Raw genomic sequence first — 26,056 nt, 5'->3', positions numbered from 1 at the left:
GTTCCATATCACAGAAAGACAGTTGTTTTTTTTTTTTTTTTTTAAGATTTTGTTTATTTATTTGACAGACAGAGATCACAAGTAGGCAGAGAGGCAGAGAGAGAGAGAGGGAAGCAGGCTCCCTGCTGAGCAGAGAGCCCAATGTGGGGCTCCATCCCTGGACCCTGAGATCATGACCTGAGCCGAAGGCAGAGGCTTTAACCCACTGAGCCACCCACATGCTTCCAGAAAGACAGTTTTTAATAGGCATAAAGTATACTGATCTAGGGGCCAGTTTGGGTAGATATTGGGATTGCAAAAGAATTCAAGTTGTAAGAAATATTCTTAAATTTTATAGAGGAGTGTATTGCTCTGAGTAAGAAACAGTCATTCGGATAGCAAGCTGTTGTCCTTTCTCCAAAGTCATGAATTGTCATTATATCTTTCTTTATCTTTTAGGCTTGAATAAGTGATATGAATTTAGAATAACTACTGTTTTGTTATATATTGTTTACTTTATTATATGAACTATATATTCTATTAGTATGCAGTAGTTAAAAAGAATGATTATGTAAGTAAATACATAAATTTCAAATATCCTATTTTAATAAATCTCAAAAATTCAGAGATTTCTACCAGTTGTTTTATTAATTTAACCCTTGGAAACTAAGGTACTACATAAGCAACATAGTAAACACTGTTCTGGAAGAAAATGATCTATGATAATGGAAGTGGTTGAAGAGTCCATGAATGAATGCTTTGTATATTTAATGTGTAAACCTATTGTTATCCCAAACTTTCCACTGTATCCTTTGTTTGTTTTTCACAACCAGAGCTCTTCTTCACTATCACTTTCATTATCCTTAACACAAAGACTTCAGAGGCATAAAGAGTTCAGATTAAATTCAAGAAGCCTGTTAAATTCTCAAAGTGCAATGATCAGGAAATAAGTGGGGAGGAAAGGTAAAGATGTAACAATACAGAGTCAGAACTGACACTTACAAAACAACTCAGACTCAAACATCCTATGTCTGTAAAGTGCTAAAATAGATGATCAGTCCATTCAAAATCCCAGTGAATGAATTCAGCCAAATTGACCAATGCAATGGCCTTATACATAATATTGAAATTAAACAGTTCGTTGATGCATGGATTTGGAAATTGCTTCAAAAGCAAGGTAAAAGTATCCCTTGCTCCACAGCATTTTGAAATCATGGTTGATACAAAGTACCTGCTGGTTACCAACCCCCCTGAAGGCATTTGGAAACATCTCTGATGCCCACAGACTTGTCTTCCCAAAGGGTGATTTTTAGCCTTATTCTGCAGATGAGAAATAAAGTTCAAAGGGACTAGGTAAATTGCTTGAGGTCAGAAGGCTAGTAAGGGGCACAGGTGGAATTTGAACTTTGCTCAAATGGACTTGAAATCCCCCAATTCTTGTTACTATGTGGTGCTGCCTCCTTGCTTTAAAGCGCATTTAAAGTTGGTCCTAATTTGGAATTAGGCACATTTTTCAAATGATTAATTGTACTGCCTAATCTATTGTTAGAATAAAAAGCTAATGGGATGGAGTCAGGCATGTTATTTATAAGAAATATTAAAAACTTAATTTGTCAGGCTACAAAGTACAAATAGAGCAAACATTAATTTTTGTCCATGCTATTGGAGATGAAATAACTATCCTATTTTTATAGGTTATGAGCTTTGTGATGTAGACACTGTGTTAGAAATTTAGAATCAAAGTAGTAAGAACTTCAAACTGAGACATCAGTTATTTAAACATCCTTATTCAAGCTACGTTTTAAGATAAACTTATTTAGTTACTACTGAGGAATGAAAACACAATGAACTATGAATTTTATAGATATCTTGATTCTAGTTATTACTGTGCTTATCAGGGATTAGAAGAAGCATTTTTTTCTAGTTCTTAGTGGGTTTATTTGAAGTTCAAATTCTATTTATGCTTCTTTTCATAAATACTAGCTTTTCAAAAGAATATGTAGGTGTTCTAATTAAATGTTTGCATCTCCTCAAAATTCATATGTTGAATCCTAGCTCTCCAGGTGATATAGCAGTGGGATGTGATAATGAAATCATGAAGGTGAAGCCCTTATTTTCAGATTGAATTTATTTATTTTCAGATTGAATTGTTATGATTTGATAATTGATCCATCTCACTGGGTGAGCCAGCAAAACAAGTAGTTAAGGCCTTGAACCTCAGACTCTAACAGTGTCCCAGGTTTGCTACTTCATGGCTGAGCATCCTTGAGCATACACTGCAGTTCCCACACCATTGTTAATGACTCTCAACAGTCATCTAGGAAGGAGGTGAGAATCAGGAAGGGGCACCACAAGAGTAGAAGAATGTTGCAATGTACAAGATGTTATTACGTTCAAATAATCTCCCTCAACACAAGCAATATCCCCAAATAACTCTTGATTTCTTATGGAGATGCCCCTGAAATTCCAATTTTTATAAGGCTTTTTTAAGTGCCTCTAACTAAGGTTTTATTTGTTTGTTTGGTTTTAGGGTTTTTTTTTTTTCTTGTTGTTGTTGTTGTTTTGTTTTTACTGATGTTTCCTAAGGGCTATCCTCTTGGACATAGGAGGGCAATTGTTTCATCAGCAAATTATCTACCTAGATAAAGCATCTACCTTAAAAAAAAAATCTCAGGAAAATAGTAATAGGCCTGAAGTGTGTTTGGCATTTTTTTTTTTCCCTTTTGGAACATTAAAAGAAGATGTTTGATAGAATGACACATGATAAAAACATGTTATTCAAGTGATTTGATAAATGATGACAGTTTGGTTGAAAAAGGATTTTTATTTGAATGCTACCTTTGTAGATAAAATAATCATAGAAATTGCTTTGACAGAAAATCATAGGTTCCTCAGTTTTGTGCATATATATACAACCAAGAATACCAAACATAATGTGACAAGAGTAATTTTTGAAAGTCTGCTAATATATTGTCTTGCTTAAATACCCTTTCTAATACTGTAATAACAATAGCATTTGGACTTATTATTTTGTTGTCATAATATGGGAAGATTGATTGAAATGAATCTTCCTATTTTTCCCCCCATTTTTATTTCCCTACTGGCACAAGATGAGTTATTCTATGTAAGAAACAGGAACAAAAGTGAAAAATTGTATTTCATATCATTATTGGTATCTGAAAACTTATTTATTCACTTGCTTGACATTCGGGACCTCCCTGGTACACTTTGTGGTAAAATTGAAATTGCACTTACTTTCAAGTATTTGTTATGCTAATTACATTTATAATTGGATCACAATTCCTGAATGGCCTATATAAGTCATATCACACATATAATTATATTAATTTTATCTCTGTTAGTGTCTTCTATTAACTGGTTCCAGAATTGCCAAACTGTTAATTAGCTTCATTAATATAAAAGAAATATTTTAGAATCAAACCAGACTGTAAATATTATTACTGTTAAAACAAAGAATACTGTGTCATTAAATTCTGGATTTTCTGATAACATTTCAGAATAAAACCCAAAATTCTTAGAGTATATAATATTTTCATTTATAAACCCTAGTGCTCAAAACAGAGTATGAAAGCCAACGTTGGTGGCATCACAATTCCGGATTTCAAGCTCTATTACAAAGCTGTCATCATCAAGACAGCATGGTACTGGCACAAAAACAGACACATAGATCAATGGAACAGAATAGAGAGCCCAGAAATAGACCCTCAAATCTATGGTCAACTAATCTTCGACAAAGCAGGAAAGAATGTCCAATGGAAAAAAGACAGCCTCTTCAATAAATGGTGATGGGAAAATTGGACAGCCACATGCAGAAAAATGAAATTGGACCATTTCCTTACACCACACACAAAAATAGACTCAAAATGGATGAAGGACCTCAATGTGCGAAAGGAATCCATCAAAATCCTTGAGGAGAACACGGGCAGCAACCTCTTCGACCTCTGCCGCAGCAACATCTTCCTAGGAACAATGCAAAAGGCAAGGGAAGCAAAGGAAAAAATGAACTATTGGGATTTCATCAAGATCAAAAGCTTTTGTACAGCAAAGGAAACAGTTAACAAAATCAAAAGACAACTGACAGAATGGGAGAAGATATTTGCAAATGACATATCAGATAAAGGACTAGTGTCCAGAATCTATAAAGAACTTAGCAAACTCAACACCCAAAGAATAAATAATCCAATCAAGAAGTGGGCAGAGGACATGAACAGACATTTCTGCAAAGAAGACATCCAGATGGCCAACAGACACATGAAAAAGTGCTCCATATCACTCGGCATCAGGGAAATACAAATCAAAACCACAATGAGATATCACCTCACACCAGTCAGAATGGCTAAAATCAACAAGTCAGGAAATGACAGATGCTGGCGAGGATGCGGAGAAAGGGGAACCCTCCTACACTGTTGGTGGGTATGCAAGCTGGTGCAACCACTCTGGAAAACAGCATGGAGGTTCCTCAAAATGTTGAAGATAGAACTGCCCTATGACCCAGCAATTGCACTACTGGGTATTTACCCTAAAGATACAAATGTAGTGATCCAAAGGGGCACATGCACCCGAATGTTTATAGCAGCAATGTCTACAATAGCCAAACTATGGAAAGAACCTAGATGTCCATCAACAGATGAATGGATCAAGAAGATGTGGTATATATACACAATGGAATACTATGCAGCCATCAAAAGAAATGAAATCTTGCCATTTGCGACAACATGGATGGAACTAGAACGTATCATGCTTAGCGAAGTGAGTCAAGCAGAGAAAGACAACTATCATATGATCTCCCTGATATGAGGAAGTGGTGATACAACATGGGGGCTTAAGTGGGTAGGAGAGGAATAAATGAAACAAGATGGGATTGGGAGGGAGACAAACCATAAGTGACTCTTAATCTCACAAAACAAACTGAGGGTTGTTGGGGGGAGGGGGTTAGGGAGAAGGGGGTGGGATTATGGACATTGGGGAGGGTATGTGCTTTGGTGAGTGCTGTGAAGTGTGTAAACCTGGTGATTCACAGACCTGTACCCCTGGGGATAAAAATATATGTTTATAAAAAATAAAAAATTAAAAAAAAAAAAAAGAAAAAAAGAAATTCCCCAAAAGAAAAGCCAACAGTTTTGATATCACTTCCCATGATGTATTATGTTTTAATAAATCTGTGTTTATAGGAAAGTTGTTTAAAGTTTCTAATGAATTTTATTCAGAGTCTTAAATATAATAATCTATTTTCTTACTTGAAATCAGAAATTCTAGAGCATCTAAACCATGCTATATAAAAGTCAGAAAAATAAATAAAACCTGTGGAATACTAACATGATTTCAAATATGATAGTTATACAACAATAAATTAAGAAATACTTAAAACCCCTTGGAAGAAATCTCATGTACAAGCTGGGTCTTGGTACCAATACAAACCATTTTTTATTTCTTAAAGCTGAAGGCACAGAGAAAAAAAATTCCACTATAAAATTCTGTGAACATTTTGAGAGATCAAACAATATGCACATCAGAAAAAATAAATTCTAAACTAAGGTAACTAAAATTTAGCAAAGCAGAATTTATATTCTCTAGTAGGTCACTGAATGTATTTCTTCTTTTAGTATGTTATCCCAAAAGATGAATCATCCTAATATCTTTATGTCTTATTGGCTTTTCTAATTATGCAGATGTTTGTATTCAGGGTTGTCCTTCTTAAGAATTTTAAAGGCATTGTTAAAAGAATAAAAGAATGCCTTTATTTTTTCTATTATAATCTGTTTAGGGGTCCCACATATGTAACATTTTCTAAACCAATCTTGTTTGCCAGATCATCAACTTGCTTATCAGAAATTTTCATTATATTATCCAAATATTAATAAATATGGCAATTTAATAGTGAAGAATTAAAAAAAATTATTATCCAAGGTGCATTTATTACCCAGGTTCATTGCTGAAAACAAATTTAAACAAGCCCAGCTTCCTGTCCCACAAAAAGCTTACAACATAGAAGAGATCTCAAACTTAGAGATAATGCTAAAGACTGATTCACTAAATTAGCAACTGTTTATTGTCTGTTATGGGTACATCAGGACTACATTAAAGCATGGAGGAAAGGGAACTGTGTTTGTATGCTTAAATGTTGTGTATTGTACTGTCCTTTATTGGAACATGGAGAGTTACCCTTATGGTAACTCTGACTTTATAGGAAAGTCAGGTCATAAAATCCCCACCAGAGGAGCCTTTCTGTTTGATGTAGAAGCAAGCTAGCTCACCTTTTTTAGGCTGTAACCTCAGTGCATAGTGGTTTCAGATTTCTAAGGGAATCTTCTCCGATTTTCCCTGTCCTCTATCCACTGTCCCTCCTAAGTAGGTGAAACTTGGTAGGATTTGGTGGGATTTCCTTTATTTACTTCTCCCCAAAATGGACAACTTTATCAAGAAGGGTTGCCATGGGGCTGCCCTTGGTTCATTCCTTCATGTTGGTTCCATACCTAGTAACAATTGCTCAGTGTGTGATACTGCCTATCACTGGCAACATTTTCTCAATCACCATGTGTGAGCAGATAGAACCCTGCTAAAACATAACTTACCTCAGGTATAAAGTAATAGCATCATAATCTGGGAATTTCAGCATACCATAATTCTACTAGTTACCACAACTGAATTCTAATTATTCCAAATTTTGTGAAATAGAGAAAGGAAAAAAAAAGGAACACAAACTGTCTAAGGCAGCAAGATACATTGTCTCTACCAGCACTATAGCATAAAAAAGCCTGACAGGGTTGAGTTTGTTTTTAAGTACTAGAGAGTGGGAGAGACACTGGCTCCTTACAGAAGAACTCAGCAATCTAACAGATGCTTCCAGGGGATACAGGAAAGAGGTATGGTCTTCTGTGAGGTACATATGTGAGGCAGCTTTCTGTTTTGGTACTGTGAGTAAAGTACTCTGATTTGGTACTCTGATTAAAGGAAGGAATGCCTAAAGAAGGAACAAAAGTTTTGGTGGTTTTCCAAAAGGGTGTTTTGGCTCCCCATACAATCTCATTTTTCAACCTGTTAGAAATCGGTTCTTTAAAAAGACCTCTCACAGCTGCTGCTGAGTTAGATGCCTGCTGACCAGGCAATTCTCTGATTTAGGCTAAGTATATAGCATCCTGAGCTCAAGAGGAATCCAACTTGGATTTTTAACTTCTATTATGGAAGAGATGAATATAAGATGGAATCATATATACCTGGGAATAAAATTTAGTGTTCAGCTAAAAAAGTCAATACCCAGCAAGTTAGAGAAAGGAAAATACTAACATCACCTGGTAGATCCTTCTCTATTTTTGGAGTTCCAGTATGGTGCAACGCTAGGACAACCTGAGACTGTTTGTGGGGGCAGGGGAGAGGGGGCATGTCCTTGCATAGCTGTGAAGAATGGAGGCACCGCAGAGAGGTCAGTCCCCTGGCCTTCAGTATCAGCTTCACCTGGGAACTTCACAGAAACAAATGCTTGGGCTGTAGTCCAGACCTTCTGAATCAGAAACTCTATAGGTGGAGCCTAGCAATCTGGGTTTTAATGTTCTCTAGGGAAGTCTACCAGAAACTGAGAACCACAGGTCTACAAAGTCAAATAAGCACCTTAACTGCCTATTTCTGTTTCGATAGATTTTAAAAATGGTTCTCCAATGCCCAGAGCTGCCTCTAGTTCAGACCTTCTGCATTTGGCTGCTTTCTCTAGACATTTCATTAGCTCCAGAGCCATCTGGCAATTTGATTTTAATCCTTTCTCATGGCTGCCTCAGATTTGGGACAAGTTGGAGGGCCTCTGATGCCATCCTTCTTGTGTTTAACAATCTGGCCAAGGTGTGGGAGTCAGTGGCCCACATTCTGGTCACATCTGCCTGGGAACTGTCTAGTAGTCCCAGATTGTCTGAGAATCCATCCTGCTTGGTGCCTGATCTCCTCCAGCTTACTTTGTGTTGACATTTTTACCTTTGAGTTGAGATAAAGCAGAGAAGACTGAAAACAAAGCATCTATTTTCCACACGTGCTTTCCTCAGATTTAGCTTTGAATTCTTAAGCCTCTGCCAGGAGGGTAATTAGAGCCCAGATAAGAGGCCAGCTATGGCAACTACTTGTCTGCAATACACCCATTCCCCCCTCCTCCAACCCCCCCCCCCCCACGCAAGAGAGAGCTCTACATTTGATTAGAGAATTTCTACAGAGAGTTTGCAGACCCATAGCTCATTTCCAGGAGATAGAAAGTTAAAAGGAAAATTTAGCAGGAAAGAGCACGGTTTTTATCTCTGTGTTACCATCAATCATTCTATTTTAGAGGTTCACATTCGGAGGTTCTTGCGAACAAGCGAGAGAATTTACAAAGCCATATTTAAGGGAAGCCCTCTGGTGAAGGAGGATGTTATTCCACTGCCTTCTGCTTTCAGGAAAAAGGTGCTTCATCCTGCTGCATTGTTACTTATCCTCATGTGACCTGAACAGCCAGAGGCAAGAACGAACAAGAGTGCCTTAGATGGATGAGGGAAGATTTTTAAATGACTATGCTAAAATAAGAAGGGAAATCAAGAGACTGCTGGAAGGAGTATTTGGTGGAAGCTCTGGGAGGTCGATCTGTGTTGGGGGTCCAGAGAAGGGTGCTGAGGAGTCATGTCCAAGATGGTGTCTAAGGGCCCAAGTCATAGGAAGCAGACCATTCACCAGAGGGTCAGATTGGAATGGACAGGGCTAAGGGAGAATGCTGGGTTGTGTCCATGGTTTGGAAGGGAATATGGGAGGAAGAATGTCCAGGTAATTCCGTGAAAAACTTAGGGAGGAGGGCAGCAAAGTTCCACAGGGCAGCAGCCAGGGGACAGAAAAGGAATTACGGTTAAGTGTTTAGTGAATTCAGAGACATACCATTCAAATTACGTTGTTATTTGAGGGGGCACAAAGGTAAGGGAATATATTAGGCCCTAATAATGTCAGGAATCTCAGGCCCGATTTCTGACTTCACAAAAGCTTGCAAAGAAATTAGAAAGACCATGCAAATCCATGTAGACCTCCTGCCAGATTGTGGGCTCAGGGCTCAGTGAAGAGCTTGGCCTTTGAAGATCCCCAATAAATTTTTGATGTTGATGACAATTTGGGCTTTTTTAAGAAGTCAAAAGTGAGTGAGTGACAATAAGTCATTAGAATTTTTCTCAAAAAATAATTCTGGAGACACATACTGGAATCTTAAAATGGACTATTAATGTTTAGAAGGAGACTTGGAAATGACTGGTGACTGATTTAACAAAAGAGGTTTTGTGAATTAAAAGCATACTTTGAAGGGGGAAGATGAGTTAATTTTTACCATTTGAAGAAAATGGTTCAAAATTTCTGAAAACTAGAACTGTTTGTTGTGGTTTACTTGCTCTAATTGACATTTATTATGATATATTATCTCAGGATATCATATTCTTCAAAACAGCTGACCTAAATGTAGTGTATTATATTCTGAAGTCCTCTGTAGAGGTTTTAGAATCCAGAAAGGGCAAGCCTCCCTCCACAGCTCCATGCAATCTTTTCAGCATCTCTACATGGACTTCTAGCTGCTGCTCTATACCATTACCTACATGTCCAAAATGTATTTACACTTCCATGTCCCCAGCTTAATCCCCAATAGATCTGCTTTCTCCTCAGTGTTCCTTATCTCAGCAAATGGCAACATGATGATTTCTGTTGCTCGTGACAGAAAAATGACAACATTTTTTTTTTTTTAATTCCTTTCTCTCTCCCCACCCCAAATCTCCTTGATTGGGTATACCATTGGTCTCCACCTACAGAATTTATTCATAATCCATCCACTTGTTACCCTCACCTCCACTGACACCCCTAGGCACGCCATGCTCAGCTCTCAACAAATCAGTGGAATTACCTCCTAAAGAATTTCCCTGCTTCCATGCGTGCCCCCCTGTAGTCTATGCTCAACGCAGCACATGCTTCTCAAAGTGGAAGTCTGATCATGTCCCTCTGCTTCAACCCTCCACTGGCTTCCGTTTTCATCAGGAAGGAAGACTAGGTACTTCAACATCAAATTTCTAGATGACATTATAGAAAGTCCTGCTTCATCTAGCCCCAGCTATACCCTATACCTCTCTCTCTCTCTTTTTTTATTCTTTTGCCTAATCATATTTCAGCTTTATCAAAGCTCAGTTCAAATACCCCTTACTCCCTTAATGCTTCTCCAGTTAATCCAGATTTTGTTTATCATGTCCTCTGAACTATATAGGCTAGAAATGTTAGCTTGGCATTTAATTTCGTGCATACCATAGTATATTCAATTTGGTTCAAGAAAACATTGGAAAAATTCCCATTCTAGTTATAGTTAGATACTACTTTCTTCCAGAAAGATTTCAAGGAAGATTAAAACACATCATGGATAGCATGATAAAATAACAGAAAGATGGCTGCTCACAAGTTTGAATGTCTTCTAGGCCAAAGTGAAAAAGTAAGAATTCACTTATTTGAATCTTCTCTCATCACATCACATAATTCAACTGGATTGACAATACTGGAGATTTAAAGGAAAGGGAACTATTTCTCCCTTTCAAGTTGTTTGGATTTTTTTGAAGTAAATAAGAGAAGAGGCCCTAATCATCTTTATTATCTTTTCTATTCTCCCGCTGCATACAGTATTCAAAACTTCCTGCTCTGAATGGATACCGACCATTTTGGGCTAGGACTGAGCTGTTATTTCACCCTGTTTTTGGTTTCCTTGCTTCTTCATACAGAATGAGACTTTGAGATCAACTGAATCTCAAAATATCTGCAAATAAGCAAAATTTGAACTACTGCTGTAGCTACCAGTCTTCTAAATGAGCGTCAGTCTTCTTTCTCTTGACTGGTCCATCTACCTTAACTCAATTTTATAAGACCCAGAGACTTTTTGATAACATTTACATTACATTACATTTGATTACATTACACTGATCAGTATTCCTATTGATCACATACAGGTGCCTGGTACTACGATAGGCTCTGTGATAGATATTACAACAGTCTCTTAGGGTGCCATCTTTCATTGTTTTTGTCACTACTAAGACTGAGTTAAGCACCTAGGCAGCTCCGTAGGTGTCTGCCTTCGGCTTAGGTCATGGTCTCAGGGTCCTGGGATCTAACCCTGCATCAGATTCCCTGTTCAGCAGGGAGCCTGCTTCTCCCTCTCCCTCTGCCTACTGCTCCCTCTGCTTGTACTCTCTCTTACTCTCTCTCCCTCTCCCTCTCTCTGTGTCATATAAATAAATAAAATCTTAAAAAAAAAAAAACAAAACCCGAGTCAAGGGACAATGATTGTTGACTCAGAAACTTGGAGCTAGAATTTACTAATAGGTATAATAATAGCATTTCCTCTAATCAGGTCTCATTGGTCAATATAAAATTAAATCTGACTGATTAGTTTTAAAGCCAAACACATTTACTGTTGTTATTAGTCCCACTTGTATGTCATCTCAAATACTTATTAGCAACCGTATCTTCACATATTCCTAACTGTAGCAACCAGCTTTGTGCCATTGTAATCTTTAGCATCCCACTTTTGCTAGTATCTTTTGCATCTCATTTCCTGCCCTGGGATGACCAATAAGAATCACTCAATACTACTGTATATACAATTTATAGGGTCAGGTTTATCAGTACTCAAGGACCACACTTGACCAGAAGCCTATGGAAAATTCTTTACACTTTCATTCTTCAAGTGGACACATTTTGTAAGGATCCTCATAATTCTTGTGGGATTGTGTGGCAGCCATCTGTATAAGGGCTGGTTCACTAACACATATTTTATTGGCTTTCTCTCCATTAGTGTTTTACTCCCATGTCCTTCCCTCCTGCCCCCCCGATCATACAAGCACTAGCACATAAGCCTCTGACTCATGTTCTGCATTGAGTCCAACCAGGTTAAGAAGTGCTTAACCTTAAATATCCACCAGATAGTGTTACCTCTTTTCAAGGAAATGAAACTCTATTATTAGAGGATGCTGTAGAAAATTCCTCATATATAGGACATGCCCTGTTTTCTTGTCCTTATCTCCAGGGTGAGCTAATAATTAAAAAATGCCTTAGGAAATCTCTTTCAGAACTTAAAATGTAGCAAGCTCAACCTAAGCTAGGTTTTAGGAACATAAAAACATGAAAAATAAAATTCCTGCCTTCAAGACACTTGGAGTATATGGACAAACAGACATCTAAACAGACAATTAGAATATAGTGAAGCAAGAGAAATGGTAAAGTTTTGCATAGGTGCTAAGACTTCTGGAAGAGAAGATTCTGAAGAGATTCTAGAATGAAAAACTAGGATTAATCCAAATAGTAAAAAGGGGGAAAGTAAGCTATGCCAGAGATAATTATATAATAGTCCAGAGACTTAATAACAAAATATCTGCAAAAAAGTAAAAGAAGTGGAGTTTATGGAGTATGAAGTCAAAGACGATGAATTTGCAGAGACAGGTAGGGGTTGTGCAATAGAGAGACTCAAATGACTTGGTAAGGAAACCATAACTCATCTTGCAGGTGATGAGAAGCCCGCAAAAATGGTAGTTCTTAAACTTTTTTGAGTCAAGGATTATTTTGAAAATCTGGTTGAAGTTACTGTCTCCCTGTCCAAAAAGAGCACATCTGCCAAAAATTTTTCATTCCATTTATTGTGAATTATTGTGATTCCCCTAAAACCTGCCCACAGACTCTCTAAAAATACTCATGTTAAGATCTCTTGCACTAAAATATTTAAATCATAAGAGTAATATGTTTGGATTTGTTCTGAACATTCTGGTAGCCATATGGAAAATGGATTTTTGAGGGGCAAGTTTCTAAGTAAGACCATCAGTGGGGGCACTATGTAATAATCTAGGTGAATAAAAATGAGCAGCAAACTTATAGAGTGTGCAGAGAGGAAGTGATGGATTCAGAAAATTTCCTTAGGAGGTATACTTAACAACACCGGGGTTGATTAGCAAGACAGGGTGTTGATGAAAATGAGTTTGTTTTTGGACATGCTGCCTTTGTGATGCTTTTGGTGTATCCAAGTAAAATGTCCTACAAAACTTTGGCTATACCAATCTTGAGCTGAGGACTCAAGAGAAAGATCTGACAAATGTCAATCTATATGTGATTAAAACCACGAGTAGATGAGTTGATTCAGAGAGACCGTGTAAGAGAGTGGGTAAAGAATATTCATACAAAGTACAGTTAAAAGTGACATAAATATGAGGTATGAAAATTTTCTGTTTTATATGGCAAATAGGTCAGACAGTCATTTCAGAATGGCAGAGACACAGACCAAATTAAAATAGGCTGAAGAATGAGTGAAAACTATGGAAGCAAAGGCAATGAATGAAGACTATTTAGAGAGTTTGGCTCAGAGAAAAATGAGCAAGAAAAAGCAACAGTTAGATGTTTGAGATAATTATGAGAGGGATTTTGTTTTGTGTGTCTATGTGTGTGTGTGTGTGTTTTAAGGCTGAAAGAGAAATGAACTTGCTTCTGCACTGTGGAAAAATGAGCAATGGCAATGAACAGAATGAATGGTAATGGATAAAATAAATTAAGGTCCAAAAGAGATGAGAGGAGGGGATCCAAATCACCAGCCTAAATGGATTGTCTGAACCTTACACTGGAGAGAGGGTCTCACCCCTTGTGAATTGGAAAGGTGGTGAATTGGAAAGGTGGCTGGGTTGAAGATAATTCTGTAGGTGCTATGCGAGGAAGAGTAGCAGATCTTTCTTCCTTAATATATCATTTTTCTAGGGGACCTAAAAAAGAGATAATAGTTTTGTAAAGACTTTGAAAGGAATGGAAGAAAGACAACCAGGAAGCCAAGAAGCCAGAGTTTAATGTTGGAGACCATTGACTTGTACTCACAAATCCTAGAGTGTCCGACTTTCTCCTGCATTGCTCCAGGGGCAAACGTGTAGAAAAATGATGGATTAATATGGAATTAGGGTCTGGTTGGTCAGTAATGACAGGAGGATATAGGTGCATGGGAACTGAGGAGACCACAAGACCCAGCTGAGTAGGGCAGAACTGGAATGAAGGGAGGCGAGGGAGAAAATAGAAATTGGGATCCATATTTGACTAAAGAGAAAATGTTAAGAACAGTGAGTTTGTGAAAGAGCCTAAAGGAGGCGAGTTCTTTGTCAGAGAACAGAACATTGGACTTAAAGATTGCTGACATGGAGGAATTCTGGGTTAACTGCCCTTGGGCAAGGGAAGGTGAGGTAGAAGGGAAGATCTCCAGATCTGGGATCAAGAGACTTTGAAATTAGTGGGTAGATACACAAGGACATGGAAATCATTCAAGGTGATAATGATGCTTGAGGTAAAGAACAAAACTTTGATTCTGAGCAAAGTCTTCACAGGCAGAAAGAAAGAAGGTGAATATTTCTAATCCTGTGTTATCTGAGGTCAAGGGATTAGGCAGCCTCCTTTGGAGAGGAGGAACTCTCATGTTCTCAGAGGAAAAAAAAGGTTGTAATATTCTTAGAAAAGGGTTTCAATGGTGACAAGGCAGAGCAGGAAGCATTTTATTTAGGCATTGAGAATATGAGAGACTTTAAAATGGAAAAGGAGCTTTAGAAAGCAAAGAGAAAAGGTTTGGGAGTATAAGTACAACTCTTGTAGTGTAAGGGGGAAAAAAAATTAACTTTTAGTAAGACTGTATTTCCCGGACTTGCCCACATAACCCTTGTTTGCATAGTGCCTATTAACCTCTTACAGAAGTAGTGCTGTGTGGATTCCAGTTTGGGAAACCTTGGCAGAGCACTCAAGGATGGCAGGGCTGTGAGGCATTCCTTGATGGAGTTGCTGCCAAGTCACGGTAAATCCAACTCTTACGGTATCTGGACGGCAGCGTTTGGATGAAGATGAGCCAGCTTCAAGGCCACCCAATTTGTTGAGTTGCTTTCATGGCTGTTTGTCTTTTTGACTCAGCTAAATTGGGAAGTCTGTGAAATCAGGATCATTTGTAATTTATTTACATCTCTTCAACATTAGGCTTATTACTGAGCATACTAATAAATAAAAAATAAATCTTTCTTATTGTAGCTTGCCATGAGCAAAAACAAATTTACAACTTAGTTTTTATTTTTTGCTTCTTTCCTTCTGCCTTTGTTGGGGATTTAGCTTCCATTTAGGTTTTTAATCTAATTTGAAATATCCAAATGTGTTGGAGTTCTTTGTCAATTTTTTATGATAATTTTTGCTTATACCTTTCAGTATCTCATATTTCTACATACTTTCTTTCTTTGAAAATTTGATGAAATGGTCATAGACAAAGGAAATGTGAAAAGACTATTTGATATTGCAGACTAGTGAAGTATTTATTCTAATTATTAGAAATAAACAAAATAAATGATTAGACAGATTTGAGAAGTATGTATCTAAATCATTTAAAGGCAATATTGTTCTTTCAAAGTAAACTTTTAAAAAATTAATCCAGTGTATAAAATCAATTAAAAAAGTATAAATTGTACATATTTGACCAAAAAGTGTATTATGACTATCAGGAAATTACTCTTGAGAATTCTTTAGTTTGCTTATATAATACAGTAAATATAGTTTTATATATAGAAGGGAATAGGTAACTATTAATATATATGTAAAAAATGTGCAGAATTTAATATTAATATTAATTTAGTATTAGAAGAATAAAGATGAAAACATAATTTATAGTATTTATAGTTACACAAAAGATAAAGAGGCATACATATGTGCTTGAATATATAAAAGCAAAATGCAAATTAGTATGTGATTCTACTGTGGCATATAAAAGCAAAGATGTAAAACAGTTGAAGAGTTTAACTTCTGAGCCTGGTACAGTTATGAATTGTACTTGAGTTTGTATTTTTAAAAATATTAATACTACTTGTTATGCATTTATTAATATTCTCCCATGAGGGCACTTGCCATCAGCTAAATGCAAGAAAAAAATAAGGGTACTTATAGAAACTTCCAATCTCTGGATTATTTGATATATTGTCCTCCAATATTAGCAGAGCTTATTGTTAGGACAGAGTTCCAGCAGTTATTAATAAGCTCTATCTCTCCTGCTAGGGTGATTTTACAATACAAGATAAATCCAGACTGTTTGAATTAGATATCGCTAGTCTCACTATTGCAAGGTGGACACGAACGTTCAGAAATATATTGTCCAGAAAGTACCCATGTCTTCCCTTCTTGAAGACCCAGTGTCTATGAGAACCCTGGGGAATCACATAGATTAGGAATCTTAACTTCCATTGTTGAGACTTACCTTGACCTGTAGGCCTTTAAGCTCAAGTTTGGTTGGAGAACTGTGTTTAATAAACCTCTATGTAACCATGGAAGCCCTCTCATGCTATGGGATCCAGAAGTAAGGAGAGCCCGCTGTGTTAGACTTCTGCTTTTCTTCCACTCACTTCCCCATTACAGTTTTAATGAAAACCTTTGCTTATAAACCTTCCTCTAGTGAGGCTAAGAAGAAAAACAGATTCTGCCTGACTTAATATTCCCAGGTGTATAAAAAGAAGATGAGGAAAGACTCGTTTCCTTAAAGGCTAGAAAAACAAAAACACTCTATGACAAAGGCTTTCGTAAACCTTTATTTCTCCTTTGAAGAAGGATGTCTGATTTTAAGTAAAAGTTCATAGTCACATCCCCAGTAGTATATAGTTCATGTTTCACAATTCCACATTATTCAAGGTTTCAATGACCATTTTTAATTATGTAGGCTTCAAGGAGACAACCTGGCAGAAAGGACAGAGGAGACATCACAAGCACTGCATTCTCCAGATGAAATAGTCCCAGATTCTTTGGGTAAGTTTTAAATCCAACAATATTTACTATATTTGAATGGCATCTGAAGATTAAAAAAGAAAGAGGGGCGCCTGGGTGACTCAGTGGGTTAAAGCCTCTGCCTTCGGCTCAGGTCATGATCCCAGGGTCCTGGGATCAAGCCTCGAATCAGGCTCTCTGCTCAGCAGGGAGCCTGCTTCCCTTCCTCTCTCTCTCTGCCTGCCTCTCTGCCTACTTGTGATCTCTGTCTGTCAAATAAATAAATTAAAAGAAAGAAAGAAAGAAAGAAAGAAAGAAAGAAAGAAAGAAAGAAAGAAAGAAAAACAAAATGAAACCAAACATCTTGCCCTGCTCCAGGTCATGGTAACAGTTAGTCATATATCCACCTCTCCCTTGGGCCGTGTGTCAGAAGGTTAAGGACAAAGGAGAAAAGGAAGCAAGACGTATGGATTCTCAGGTGCAGCCTCGTAATGTCTGTGCCCGATTTAGGTAGAAACAGGTCAACTATATTTTGGCTCTTCCCCAAATTTTGTCACTACTTGCAACTTGTTTTGGTAACTTACATTGCCTACTCCCATTTTCACATTATAGATCCCCTCGACTTTCAGCAGAAATGTCAACACCATATTTGATTTTCCTTCCTCTTTCTCAGCCCTACATTAAATTGGTATCAAATAGTGGCAGTGAATTTCCTCTCCTCTTCATTTTCCCTGACACCACCTCTGTGCTTTTGTCCTTTTTCTCTGCCTACTGGAACAAGCCTGTAAATAGGTATTCCGTGTACTATCTAATCTTTTTAGTTTATTATCTTTCTAAAAATAAAGCTGCTTCTTTTATCCTGTTTTCTGTAGGACACAATTCAAAACCCTTAACACAGCATATTTAAGGAGCACCTGGGTGGCTCAGTGAGTTAAGCATCTGCCTTTGGATCAGCTCATGATCCTGCAGTCCCAAGATTAAGCCCCATGTAGGGCTTCCTGCTCAGTGGGGAGTCTGCTTCTCCCTCTTGCTCGCCTTTCCCTGCTCATACTCTCTCTCTCTCTCTTTCTCTCTCTCTCTCATAAATAAATAAATAAAATCTTAAAAAAAACCCATACATTACATTAATGTCAGGGCACTTCGGAATGTTTCCTATGTAAATAAAAAAGTACATATAATGCCATGACAATGACATCTAAGATTTATCACTGTTTCATCATTGAGTGTTCTGGCCAGATGCAATCAGTACATCCAGTTGGGATAATTAGAAAAGAAGCTATGGAAAAATATTTTCCTTGATTTGGATAGAGAAGGACTTATTAAAAAAGTAAAAAAAAAAATCCTAAAACATAACCAAAAAATTAAGTCAACTATAGAATGTTAAAAACTCCTGTTCATCAAAAGATAAAAAGAATAGGTGAATCAATCAGCCACAAAATAGCAAAATACATTTGCAATATATTTGTTACTGATTAAAGATTAATATTTAGAATACATAATCAATATATAATTTAATAAAGATCAACAAACAATAGAAAAATAAATAACAGATATGAACAGATATTTCACAGAAAAGGAAACACAAATGACAAATGAACATATGAAAAATGCTTGACTACTTTAGTAATCAAAGAAAAGCAAAGGAAGACCATAGGGAGATGCTGTTTTACTACCCTTGTTTCGGTATTAATTAGGAAATCTGGCAAAAGTAAGTCCTGGTGAAGACAGGGAAGAGAGGAAATTCATACACTCTAGGTGGGGCATAAACAATTTTGTAAACAGTTTTCCATTATTTTAAAGTCTTGGATATTCACATAATCTAAAGCTCAGAAACTCTACTTCTGGGGGAACATCTTAGAGGAACAAGTCTCAGGTACCATGAAATGTGAATAACCTTTGTTGACAAGCAGGCGGACAGGAAAATGGATACATTGTGGAATTGTCCCATTGTAGAAAACTGCATTCCAAATACACACAGAGGATGAATGAAATCAGAGGTGTGCTGGCAAATGTTAACAACTCTTTCTTTGAACACAAAAGACCTGATTTGTAAAGATTAATGCTTCCCATGATGTAAATACTACCACTGTGGCTAATTTAAAGCAACTGATCTGAAAATGTCAGTGAGTCTCCCAATCTGATATGAGCGAGTTACAGCTCCCAACTGGATGAATCTTAAAAGCATAATATTGATTAAACAAAAGTAAGTCATAGAACACCGTTTTTATAAAACTCAAAACTAGCAAATGTAACTAATATATTCTTTAGGAAAATATACGTAAGTGATAAAACTATATTTAAAGAAAGGAATGAAAGACTCAAAATGGTGGTTTTCCTAAGGGGTGGGGGAAGCAAGGACATGGGATAAGAAAGGTGCTCGCAGGTATATGCAGGTTATTGGAAATGACTTAATTCTTAAGTTAGAGTTTAAGGATGTTCATCATTATGCTTTGTATAGATGTATATAATATATTGTATATATATATGCATATATATATATGTGTATATATATATATATATATACACACACACAATAGACCCTTGACCAACATAGGGGTTGGTCCTGTGTTGAAAGTCCTTGTATAGGATATATATAGGGTTTATGAAAAATGCCTGCATAGTTTCAAATCCGAGTATAACTTTTGACTCACCAAAAACTGAACTGCTAAAAGCCTACTGTTGACCAGAAGTCTTACCAATAATATAAATAGTTGATTTATATATATATATAAAATATATAACATATTTTATATATGTTATATACTCTATTCTTACAGTAAAGTAAGCTTGAGAAAAGAAAATGTTTCTAAGAAAACCATAAGGAAAATACATTTATAATACTGCACTGTGTTTATAGAAAGAAATCCATGTGTAAGAGGACCCGTGCAGTTGAAACTTGTGTTGCTCGAGGGTCAACTATTTATACTTTTCTTACATGTCAAATATTAACATTAAACATTAAAAAACAAAGTGTTGGGGCACCTGGGTGGCTCAGTCAGTTAAGTGTCTGCCTTCTGCTCAGGTCATGATTTCTGGGTCCTAGGATCAAACCCTGTGTCAGGATTCCCACTCATTAGGGAGTCTACTTGTTCCTCTCCTCCCAGCATGTGCTCTGTCTTGCTATTTCTGTCACTATCTCTGTCTCTCTCTCTCTCTCTCTCTCTCAAATAAATAAATAAAATCTTAAAACAAAAGGAAATGTTGTGGGAACATGAACCAATGATAGTGTAGCACAAGACAAGAAATGATAACAGTTTCTTTATACTCAAGTCTCTTGTAGTACGAATGAGATGGTACACACCCATGGCAGACCTTTAACATTGACAATGAAAGTTGAACCATGTGGCACTAGTGACATGGAGGACCCGGGTTGGCCATTCCTTGACACTCTAGGTTTGGAATCAGACTGGCTTCTTTTCACGGATAGTCTTGCATGTGTACCTTTACTTAAGCCATTCTTCTCTGAGTGAATTCTTTCTCCTCCCCTCTGTCTATTCAGATCCTGTGCTCTAAGATCACATCAATTGTACCTGGTGTCCAGCCCACATCAGTGTTTTCCTCTTCTTTTTCCCTTAATAGTTTTTGAATTACTTCTTGTGTGTTGTTCTTGCTCAATTGGATTATATGCTTCTTGAGGTTTTCTTGTTTTCTGCACCATGCCTGGTATAAAACTAGACAAAAAGCAGATATTATTTCATTATTGGCCCATTAGTGTTTTTTAATTTTATCAAAACCACAGGAATCCACTAATCCACCAAGAAGATATATATCCTTCAGCAATCACATTTGCATAATAACTGAATATTGTAAGGATTTAAATATTTTGGAAAATTTAATAGTGCATCATCACAAATTATACTTAATACACTGATTATACTTAATTGCATCCATTGGGGGGAATATTCATTAGGCTCCTTTCTTGAACTGTTTATATCCTGAATTCCTCGCATTCAAATTTTAGTAAACCTAATCAGCAAATTACAAAATTTAAGTTTCTGATTCAGTACACTCTTTTCTACTTAGTTTAGATCACTAGATTCAGTAATTAAATATTTTTGGTATTATCCAAATTTGCTGATGTTAATTTTAAGTCAACTGTGCATCCACATTGAGCTTGGCTCCATAAACATACATATTTCTACAAATAGGTATAACTTTCTGCATAAAAAAAATCTGTTGTGACATAAACAGCAAAGGTAAAACTAATGAGAGAAACAAGTTGGATAGAGCTAAACATTATGATAAACCCTACACATTTCTAAGTTCTTACCTGAGGATGCCCAATCAATTGCGTTGGCTAAGTTTCTCAGCCCAGTGCTGCCAGATAGTTAGATTTTGACAAAATTACTTTGTTTTTCTGTGTTTTGGTTTCTTGTTCTCTAAAGTGAAAAGAAAAGATAAATTCTAATATTTGAGAAATTTAGATACTTATTTCCCCCTCTATGTGATTGAAAAAAGCTGGGCATCTGGGTGACTCAGTGGGTTAAGGCCTCTGCCTTCGGCTCAGGTCATGATCCCAGGGTCCTGGGATCGAGCCCTGCATTGGGCTCTCTGCTCTGCAGAGAACATGCTTCCTCTTCTCTCTCTGCCTGCTTCTCTGCCTACTTGTGATCTCTGTCTGTCAAATAAATAAATAAAATCTTTAAAAAAAAAAAAAGCTCAAAGAGTTATAATTTAAAATACAAGATTTGCTTGTATTTTGAAAATTATTTATACTTTATATAAGTATGGTAAGTATACTTTTATAAAGAAATTGTTCTGAAATAGAGCAAAATAGTTCACACATATGCCTCCAACAATTATGGTTAATAAGCAATGCATTCAGAATTCTTAAAAAATGCAATGTACTCTTCCAAGCATTAAACACTAAGATTTTATTTTCATGATATCTATTGTCTCTACAGGTATATTAGATTGATATTCTGGCCTAGATTTGGACTATTTAGAAGGGTTCTTTCAATTTAACAGCTTTTAGTATGAATATATAACTTTGCAAATATTCTGGTAGTACTTCACCATTATCTTTCTACATTAAATTGAATGGACCTCACTGGATGGCATCAATAGCCAAGAAGAATTCAACCAAAACAAGAATAGAATAGAATAGAATAGAATAGAATGTAAAACCATAAAATGTCACCACTACCTTCCTTTTATAAAAATGTTCATTTTTCTTAAAAAATTAATACTGTAAAGGTGTTCAAGTATATTCCAAAAGAGAAAGAGTCATAGAAAATTATCTTGCTCAAATTGTTTTGAAAACACCAAGTTAAATGCCTGGCATATGGTATTTATTTATTATTAAATGAATATACAAATACAAAATAAGTGCGTGATGAATTAATTAGTACATACATGCATTAAAAATCAAGCATGACAGGGGTGCCTAGGTGGCTCAGTCATTTAAGCATCTGACTTCAGCACCAGTCATGGTCTCTGGGTCCTGGGATCAAGTACTGGGATTTGAGTCTGCTAGGTGCTAGAGTCTGCTAGGTGCTCAGCGAGGAGTCTGCATCTCCCTCTCCTTCTGCCCCAGCCCCCCCCCCCCAAGTGCTCTTTCTCCCTTAGTCTTTCTCAAACAAATAAATAAAATCTATTGAAAAAGAAAAACCAAGCAGAATGACAGTATTCTTTAAAAATCATCAACTGGGGATGCCTGGGTGGCTCAGTCCTTTAAGCAAGCATATGACCAGCTCAGGTCCTGGGATAGAGCCCTGCTTAGAGCTTCCTGATCATCCGGGAACCTGCCTCAAACTCTCCCTCTGCCTCTTCCTCTCTCCCTACTTGTTTCTCTCAAAGAGGTCAATAAAATCTTTAAAAATAAATAAAATCATTAACTTATTGAGAAAAACATGAGAATAGTAAGTATTTCTAACTTAAAAAATCAACAAATCCACAAGAGGGTTGATTTTGTTTTTCTGTATATGTCATTTGCTTTGTAATGTAGAGTAGAACATTTTAATATTATTTATTAAGTAAATATTCTACTTAATAGTTTTAATACATAAGTGAAACAAAAGATTGTGAGTGAATACTAAAATTAAACTAATATTTCCTCACAGCTATAGAGAATATAATTCAGCCTTACTGGACTTAAATTATGCTAATTTATACACTCTAATTTAAAGAATCGCCGTATTGTCACCCTTACAACTGGGTGTTGGTAGGTAGGGGTTCAAGTACTCTTCATAAATGACTTAATATTTTTGATCCTGGTACAATTCTCATCATCTATCCTGATTTTATCAACAAAAATTTGCTGCTTTTGGATGTCATCATTCTGTTTGGAAGGGTGGTAGGTAACATTGTAAAATTTATCTACATCTCAAGAAAGTATCCATGTCCCAAAGAACATACTTTCTTGAGATGTAGATTTAAAAAAAAAACACTTTTTTTTAGTGTTTTAGGTTTTTTTAAAGTTTTTTTTTAAACTAAAAAAGTTAGCTTTATGTTGGAAAGAATTCTGTGTTCTAAAAAAAAAAATCTACATTTACATCTAGATAAACTATGTGCCCTTGGATTTAGTAATTTTTTTTCTTGAATGTAAAACTCTGAATTATTAGAGACAGAGCTCCATGGTTCAAAAGCTATGATTATAGATTTGCACTAAGCGTTCCACTGTCTCTCTGGTCTTAGGTGACCATTAAGCTTTTGAAGGATTTAATGCTTTGATTTTCTTTCCAGAGTGCACATTTTTATGCAGTGGAAAAAATCTGTCTCCATATGTATGTGAATCTGAAGGAAAGTCTTCTTGAAGGATTCATATGGCTCTTTCAAATATTAATAAATATAAAGAAATAAATTTTAAAAGTTTCCAGTAGTTTAAAATACTTTCCTCTTAACTGATTTTTGAAACCCAATTTTGAAATTTGAATAGAAAGTTATTAAAACACAGACTTTTTCTAATGTTCCATATATCTATCCTTATTGCAGAATTATTATAACCCTTAGAAATCCTTATTGTTATAATTAACATAATTCAGTAGACATATGGAAAGGGCTGCCATCATTTTATTCACGTATTAGAAAGTCAATACTCACCCACTCCTCAAATCTAGTCATGCTAACTAATCATGACTTCTCACTTGATACTTAAAATGGAAAAGCCCACTATCATTTCATGGGATGTATCTTTCCCCAAACTTTTCAGAATTTGCCACCCCATTTAATAGAGAGAACACAAACTGGTGCTTAAATTGTGTAGCCAGAAAAAAAAAAAGAAGGGAAGAAAGGAAGGAAGGAATTAAGAAAGAAAGAAAGAGAGAGAGAGAGACAGTTGAGAGATAAAATAAACATAAAATTATAAGCCAGAAAATGGACATCAATAAAAGTTCCAACAGTAAGCTAAATCATACACTGAAAGCAGGCTTGCTCTGACTAACATAACAGCAGCTGTCATACATTTTTTGTTTCATCGTGTCCTTCTCAATTAGAAGTAATTAACATTTTCATATGTTGTCTTTAAATTAAATAAACAGCATTCTACTGTTTGTTTTAACTCAAAAACACTAAGATTTTCAAGTGCCAATTTGGCCACTTTCATATCCTTCTCATAATATCACAGAGTCAGTAAGCAATATGTGACAACAATTATTCATTCTTTTTGTAAAAATAGATTCTTTACCCGGGACTGAAGAAGCACTAATGGAAGAGGGTGAAGAATTTGAGAAAGCATCTAAATTAGCAAGACATGTAAGTACATTCATTTGCTTACTTTTTTCTCAATTCCTTAAACTAAGGTATATTACCAATAGGAAAATCTAAAAGGAATAGGAAATATATTCTTTAAATTAAAAAATATTTTCAAATGTGAGTCCATGCTGAGTGCTTATATTAGTAGGTGACTAGCTTGTTAACAGGTATAGTGCAAGGCAGGACTAAGCTTTATCAGCAATTGGGGCAGAAGAATTTTTTTTTTTAAAGATTTTACTTATTTCAGACCAAGAGAGAGTGAGAGAGAGCAGGAACAGGGAGAGGGGCAGAGGGAGATGCTGACTCCCCTAAGCAAGGAGCCAGATGCAGGACTCCATCCTAGGACCCTGGGATCATGAAGTGAGTTGAAGGCAGACGCTTAACCGACTGAGCCATCCAGAGGCTCCAGGGGCAGATGATTTGAATGAGTTAGAAAAAGCTACGCTCTGCTATGATTAACTTGATTAATGGCTGGCTTGTGTATATGAATATTCAGAAAGATTATGAGCTGTCATCCTAAACTTCATTAACTATACACATCTTGATAAAAATTAAATATTTTGCATATCCTGAAAGTTTACACATAACTTAAGCTTGCTGTTATTGGTTGTGAAGCCCTTGTGATATTTTTGTTAAACTAGATCTCTTCAGTGGAATATATTGAGAAAAAAACCATTGGGTTAAGATTTTCAATGAAATTTAATGTTAAAAGAATAAACACAAAAAATAAAATCAACATGGGAATACAGAGTGTAAAGTTTATAAAAGGTTTTGAGTTGCTATGAAAATGACTAGGCAATCCTGCATCACCTTAAATTTAATATCTAAACTGGGTTTATATCCTACAGTAGTCTCTGTGTTAGCTTGCTAGACCTGCTGTAACAAAGCATTGTAGATTGGGTGGTTTATATAATAGAAATTTATTTCACACAGTTCTGGAGGCAAAAGTCTGAGATCCAAGTATCAGGATTTCTTTCTTCTGAGGCCTCTCTCCTTCCTTGTAAGTGATCTTCAGATATTAAAAGCTGTTAGCATCTCTCATCCGAGACTTTTGTTCAGCCCAAACAGAATCTGTTCTTTCATCAAATTCTGACATTTTTGTCATTTTTCGAAGACTTCAGTATGTTTGATACTTTCTCTGAGCATATTTTTGTTTGCCAAGTTCCCTTGCAAAGTGTGGGTTCTGCCTCAACCAAGCCCAAGGTTCCGGATAACATTCCCACATCAGAGAGTGTCATGGGGTATGCACTTGATCAAATATTATTTTTGGATTATAATTTGGGATTTTCTTAACTTTTTTAAAGAAACTTTCTGACATTTGTAAAATTCAGTATGTTTTGATAATCTCATGATGATAAAAGCATGTCATCATTCAGGTTGTGACAATGTTTCATTCATTACTTTTTCCAAGCTTTTTTTTTTATTCCTCTGTGAATTTCACCAAAGTTTGTGTATCTCCCTCATATGTAAAAGAATCCTACCAGATTCTTTTCCTAATCACTTTCTAAAATCAAGATAGATCCTGCCCATAGTATTTGACTTGCTTAATAACACATAACAAGCCAAAGAGGGAAAGAAAACTTCTTAGTGATTTCAAGCTGATTGTGAGAGACTT

At 36.1% G+C, this 26,056-nt stretch overlaps 1 protein-coding gene across 2 annotated transcripts in view; it reads left to right on the top strand.

Moving 5' to 3' along the window:
- C3H8orf34 (chromosome 3 C8orf34 homolog) overlaps positions 1 to 26,056 on the top strand; it is a 376,732-nt gene that overhangs the window by 275,629 nt on the left and 75,047 nt on the right. For both annotated transcript variants that reach the window (XM_059166266.1, XM_059166265.1), the window contains exons 8-9: positions 16,706 to 16,791; positions 24,365 to 24,441. In XM_059166266.1, coding sequence (XP_059022249.1) covers positions 16,706 to 16,791; positions 24,365 to 24,441 — 163 coding nt within the window. The remainder of the gene's footprint in view (positions 1 to 16,705; positions 16,792 to 24,364; positions 24,442 to 26,056) is intronic.

This window comes from Mustela lutreola, chromosome 3, assembly GCF_030435805.1.
Source record: "Mustela lutreola isolate mMusLut2 chromosome 3, mMusLut2.pri, whole genome shotgun sequence".
NCBI lineage: Eukaryota > Metazoa > Chordata > Mammalia > Carnivora > Mustelidae > Mustela > Mustela lutreola.
The sequence above is the reverse complement of the archived record's forward strand: the minus strand, read 5'-3'. Positions and strand labels throughout refer to the sequence as shown.